The sequence below is a fragment of the Neophocaena asiaeorientalis genome, unplaced genomic scaffold (assembly GCF_003031525.2).
Source record: "Neophocaena asiaeorientalis asiaeorientalis breed wild unplaced genomic scaffold, Neophocaena_asiaeorientalis_V1.1 scaffold85, whole genome shotgun sequence".
NCBI lineage: Eukaryota > Metazoa > Chordata > Mammalia > Artiodactyla > Phocoenidae > Neophocaena > Neophocaena asiaeorientalis.
The window spans coordinates 4,840,901-4,846,914 of record NW_020174301.1 but is presented as its reverse complement, the minus strand read 5'-3'; the positions used below and the strand labels follow the sequence as shown (position 1 = coordinate 4,846,914).

General features: G+C 43.2%; 1 protein-coding gene across 1 annotated transcript in view; it reads right to left on the bottom strand.

The window, feature by feature from the left end:
* Window positions 1–6,014, bottom strand: part of VWA2 (von Willebrand factor A domain containing 2) — a 56,302-nt gene that overhangs the window by 32,721 nt on the left and 17,567 nt on the right. The window contains 2 exon segments of the mRNA XM_024755943.1: window positions 1,526–1,587; window positions 1,589–1,636. Of these exon segments, the coding sequence (XP_024611711.1) occupies window positions 1,526–1,587; window positions 1,589–1,636 (110 nt within the window).

Below are 6,014 nucleotides of genomic sequence, written 5' to 3'. Positions count from 1 at the left end.
GAACTTTCCTCAACATAATAAAGGCCATATATGACAAATCCACAGCCAAAATCGTCCTCAATGGTGAAAAACTCATACCATTTCCACTAAGATCAGGAACAAGACAAGGTTGCCCACTCTCACCATAGTTTTGGAGGTTTTATTCAACATAGTTTTGGAAGTTTTAGCCACAGCAATTCAACATAGTAGGGAGACGCAAGAGGGAAGAGATATGGGAACATATGTATATGTATACCTGATTCACTTTGTTATTAAAAAATAAAATAAAATAAAATAACCAACAAGGACCTACTGTATAGCATGGGAACTGTGCTCAGTATTCTGTAATAACCTAAATGAGAAAAGAATCTAAGAAAGAATAGATATATGTATAACTGAATCACTTTTCTGTACACCTGAAACTAACACAACATTGTACATCAACTATGGTCCAATATAAAATAAAAATTTTAAGAAAAGTCACTGGGGGTCTCTGGGACCTGTAGGACACCCAGAGTTCCTGCTGTGTCCAGTAAGGGGATTCTGGCTTATTGAGAGCACTGGGGACCTACAGAGGCCGGAGGCCTATTAAAGGACCATGGCTGGGACCATGGACTTGAGTGGAACTTCAGATCCGCTAGGGCAAGAGGCAGCAGGGGGCAAAGAAGATCCAGAGATCAGAGTGGCAGGTGACAAATAAAGGCATTCCTCTGTGAGGGCTTATGAAGAACACTGTGTGTATGTACATGTATAAACATACATGTGTATAACACACATTTATATCCATGTAGCTGTATATGTGTATGTATATAAGACACATATATAAAATATTTATACATAGGGCTTCCCTGGTGGCGCAGTGGTTGAGAGTCCGCCTGCCGATGCAGGGGACACGGGTTTGTGCCCCGGTCCGCGAAGATCCCTAAAAAAAAAAAAAAAAAAAAAAATTTATACATAAAATATATGTATACACATATATGTATGTGCATATACACACATCAGCTGACTTGTGCGTAAAATTATGACTCATTACATATATGTATATATTTATAGGATGTATGTGTATGAGCACACAAACAGAAATGCATCATTTTTAAAGAGCTCTCAGTAACAGAGGGCCACTTACTCTTTTTAGATCACAAAAATGAGGCTCCAAGAAGCATGGTGAATTCTCCTGGCTGTGTGGTCACCAGGGACGGAACTGGGAGAAGGACCCAGGGTTCTTCCTACCACCTCATGCTCTTAACCTGTCTCCACCTTCACTAGCCCTTTCTCCCAGCTGACAGCCACACACAGTAACAGCAAATCTTTTTTTTTTTTTTTTAACTTGCATTGAAGTTTCCACCTGGGACATTATCATGTAATAAGGGGCAGCTTTGAGAAGGGAATTCTTATCACCCGCTGCGCTCTGCTGGGCTTTTGGAAGGCGGGCCACAGCCTCTCTCTCTGTGAGGTCAAGAGCAGGCCCAACCCTTCAAGGGATGATTCTGAGAGCAGCTAGCTTCATCCTAACCACGGCAGTATCTGATCATCTGATCGTACTTACTTGAAAACCATCCTCTTGATTCTTGCCTTCACTTCTTGTTGGGTTGAAAATGCATCCAATGGGGAATTCCAGATGAGGGGCGGAACTGAACTGGACTGCTCCCACCCTGACCTGCAGTGGGAGACAGTGGGCCCAGGGGCCCGAGAGCAGGGTCAATTCACAAACATCCCTAAGAGGAAAGAAGGGACGAGAAAGGTTAACGACGCTGCCTCCTGCCCACTCACAAATACCAGTGCTGGTTATTTCTCTCATGTCCTTAAAAGAAGGTTCCAAAGACTGAGAGGACAATCTGGAAGGAAACGGTCACATCTGCCCGTGCTCCACAATGACCACCACCAATTCGACCCCCATTCCGACAGCTCTCTTGGCGGAGCTGTGAGCTTTAGGGTCTCTGCTCACACTTACTGCCTCCCAGGTGTAAGCACTGTTTTAAGCCTTCTCAACTCTTTATTTCATTTAACCCACAGAGGTGCTATTCCTACCCACATTACTGCCGGAGAAACTAAAACAAAGAGGATACAGGTCTGGCCCAGGGCTAGTAAGACAGGAGCGCGGCCTTTGGGCTTGGTGCCTGTGATCTTCACTAAACCTGTTATGCCGATCACCTTCTCAGCCAGCACACGACTTCAGCTAAACCCCCAACCAGGGGTGTCACAGAAGCTATCCGCAGCCACCACACATCCATCCTTGGTTGGGGGGCCCGCCCTTCCAGGCCTCCTCCTGCCAAGCTAGGGAAAGGCCAGATCTCCAGGCCACAGTCAGACTGGGGGACAAGCAGCTTCCTAATCGGAGACGAGCGCTATTGGAGCTGAAGTATCGGAGGTTATGAGAGCCACTGGCGAGTCCTGATTTTGCATCCTCATTCAGAAGGCCATGGGAGAAAATCCAATGCCTTACAAAACTGGAGAAGGGAAACTGAGTAAAGTCATTCCCTGGATCCTTAAGATTAGTGTGTGTCAAGCAGAGAAGGGTTTAAACATTTAAGCTTCCTCTTGAGGGCCTAACCCCTGCACCTAGTCATTGGCTCTCTAAACTCCTGGAGAAACTACATTCTCAGTTACTTATTCCCACAATTAACCCCGATTCTGGCTAAGATTGCAAATGGGCCAAGTGATTCATATTTAAACAACAACGCTGATTTTTTTCCTGCTCTGTGAGTTCCTTCACTGCTGGTCCCTTAACAGGCCTGGCGCTTGGGAGCCGATCAAAGCACTTGGCCACACCAGGCCAGCTGCATCTGCTTCCAGGGAGCACAGCCCATTGGACCTTCCTCCCACAGGAAGTTCTGAGAAGGAGCTGTTGGGAATCTTAAATAGGAAGAAATTTAAGTCTTGGGTGGGCATGTGAGGGAGAGGGACACCGGAAAGCAGAGTAGTAGAGAACCTCAGGAAGGAGTTTCTGAAAAGCGACCTGTTTAAAATCTCCCTTGAATTTAGCATGTGATAAAGGAAGCATCTCAAACCACTGGGAAAAGATGGTACATTCAGTAAGTGATATTGGGACAACTGGATAGCCATCTGCAAAAGAATAAAGGATAAATTGCAAATGGATTCAAGATTGAAATGTCAAAAATGTAACCATAGAAGTTCTAGAAAACTTGGGAGAATTCCTTCGTAACTTCAAAGTAGAAAAGACTTGCAATCCAGCAGTCGTAAAGGAAAACTGATAAATCTGACTACGTGAAGACAACTTCTACAGGGCAAAACATACCATAACACAACCAAAAAATGAAGACAAAATGAAGTTATTTGCAACTCACGTCAGAGACAAAGGGTTAGTTTCCCCAATATATAGAGAGTGTCTAGGAATTGATATGTGTAAAGACCAACAATCCAACAGAAAAATGGGCCAAGGCTATGAACAGAGATCACAGAACAGGAAATACAAAACGGCTCTTTAATAAGAAAAGATGCTTGATCGTGTTGCACTGAGATGTAGCAAAAAGCCAGATAACAATGTTTGCAGGGGGAAACCAGTATTCTCAAACACTGCTATAAGAACATAAATGTTATGGCATCCATAGAGAGAAATGTCAATATTTATTGAAAATTACTAATGCACGGGGCTATCGGGAATTTATCCTACAGCTATATACTTTTACATGTGTGAAATGACATATTTACAAGCTCACAATATATTTGTAATAGTGGATGTCCATCAATAAGGGTTGGTTAACTAAACCTTGGTAAATCCTTACAATGGAACATAAACCAGCTATAAAAAATGATATAGTGTATATGCCTATATTAAGACCTATATTACCTATCTACCTAGATATGGAAAGACTTCCAAGATAATGTGAAGAGAAAAAGGCAAGGGATTAAACTGTGTGTATAGCATGCTACCCTTTGTGTTAAAAGGGCAAAAATTAGAATATATATTCATATTGCTTATATTTGCATGAAGCGATTCTGTAAGGACGCTCAAGACAGCAGGGGGACGGGGCTGGGCAAATAGAAAATGTGTGACTGGGAGGGATATTTTTCATTGAATATCTTCTTTTTTTGGAACCATGTGAATGAATGAATTAGTTTAAAAACTCTCTTGAGACCAACAGCTGGGTGTATTTATTTAAATTAAACAGGAAGGAGCCAACTTCAAAACAAAACAAGATGGAAACAGCTTGAGTCAGTAGTCAAGGCATTTAATTTAATTGGTGGTTTGGGAGCCAAATAGTCACCTTGTATCTTCAGTTTACTGTATGCTCAGAAGCAAGCCCGCCCAGATTTCTCACCACTCTGCTGCAATCATTATATTAGAGCCAGGAAGTGAACTTCTCAGCTTAAGGGTTGAGAGGAAGACTTTTTAAACACCTTAAATCCAAAACAGAGCCTCCATAAAAAGCCTTAATTTATAGCTACTTAAAAATTTCTTCCTGGAAAGTAAAATTAGGTGCAAATCAAATCCCTTGTACATGGAGATAAGACGATGACACCAAAATGCAGCAGCAAACACACAAAACCTGAAGCCACAAGTCAGACTGAAGCGTCTGAAATCACCCTAATGCAAAAACCCTTCGCTAGCAATTCCATCGAGTCTGAGCAGCTTGGAGGTGGAGGTTCTCATTTGCTCGTGAAATAGACACCCAACTCCTTTGCTCAACAGGTCTTGCTGTGAGAAAGTTTTCTCAGGACAAGCCAAATACAGTTCCCTCAACACCCAGGCTATGTCCTCTTAATAAAAGAGAGCCGCTAGGCACCCTCTTTCCCATGAAAATGATAATCAGGTTCCCTCACATGGAAAAGTCCAGGCCTCTCAATGTTCTGTCTCCTTGCTGTGGGCACCGTCTGGTTTGCCAATATCTAACCTAAAAAATGCCACATTCTAGACATGGTTTGGCAACATTGAGATTAAATTCCCTGAAATCTGGGGACCTGTGTGTTGAGATAGTTGCTCCCAACAGCACCACCCATCAAGTGTTTCTGTCACAGTTTTCTTACCCTCTCTTTGAGGATGCTGAATTCCATCAGCACCCACCACTTCCGCATACACAGATACACATACACACACCACCATGTTGCCTGCTGTCCACGTGCTACGTGGTTGTGACAGCAGAATGTGAAGTCCTGGGCTGAGAGTCAAGAGCACCAGTTCTTCCAAGCTGAGCTCTCTTCTAAGATTGCTGTGTGACCCTAGGCAGTCACTTAGCCTCTCTGAGCCTGTTTCTTCAGTTGTAAAACATTCTCTAATAATCCATACAACTCTTCCCTTCCAACCTGCCATCCGCTGGGGTCTCCAGGTCACCCATTTCAGGACATATTATATCCATGCCAAGGTCAACAGTGTTTGATCTTTATGGCTCTTCCTCCATGAAAAAATTAGTGAAACTTCATAGAGAATCACTTCCTTTCAAAATCAGGGCCCTGTGTGTAGGAGGGTAGAGATTCAGCTGCCCTTGGCCCTGACCCTCTGAGGGTCTGTGATGGGATGACTACACGGTTGGAACTTCCAGGCTGTTCATGCCTCGATGGAATGATGTCAGCTATAACCATGCAAGACAGCCTGAGGTCCAGGGTAATGTGCTCACTCTCCACAAATGACATGTCATTCTGGAGAAAATCTGGCCCTCGTTAAAAGCCATTATTTTGCTCCTAAATCCTAGAAGTTTTTCTAGGATTAACCCAGGAATGCCATCTTGGAAAACCACTTTCTTCCCCGACCTGTATGTGACTAGCCCCTAATTCAAGTAATTATAGCTTTCCAGACCAAAATGCCCTCCTTAAATTTACTTGATTTTTGAGTCAGTTCACGTGGTTCAAAATCCATAAAGTATAAAGACGTCTAATACCGATGGGCCTCCCTCTGGACTTGTGCTCCATCTGCTCAGTTCCCACCCTCTCCCTCAATGGGAAACCGCTGCTCTTAGCCTCTTACAAATCCCTCCAGAGTTTCTTCATGCACATACAGACAAATACAAACATAGACTCTTTTCATCTCCATTTTTCATAAAAGGTAACACATTATACATACCATTTGCACCTTTTTTTTT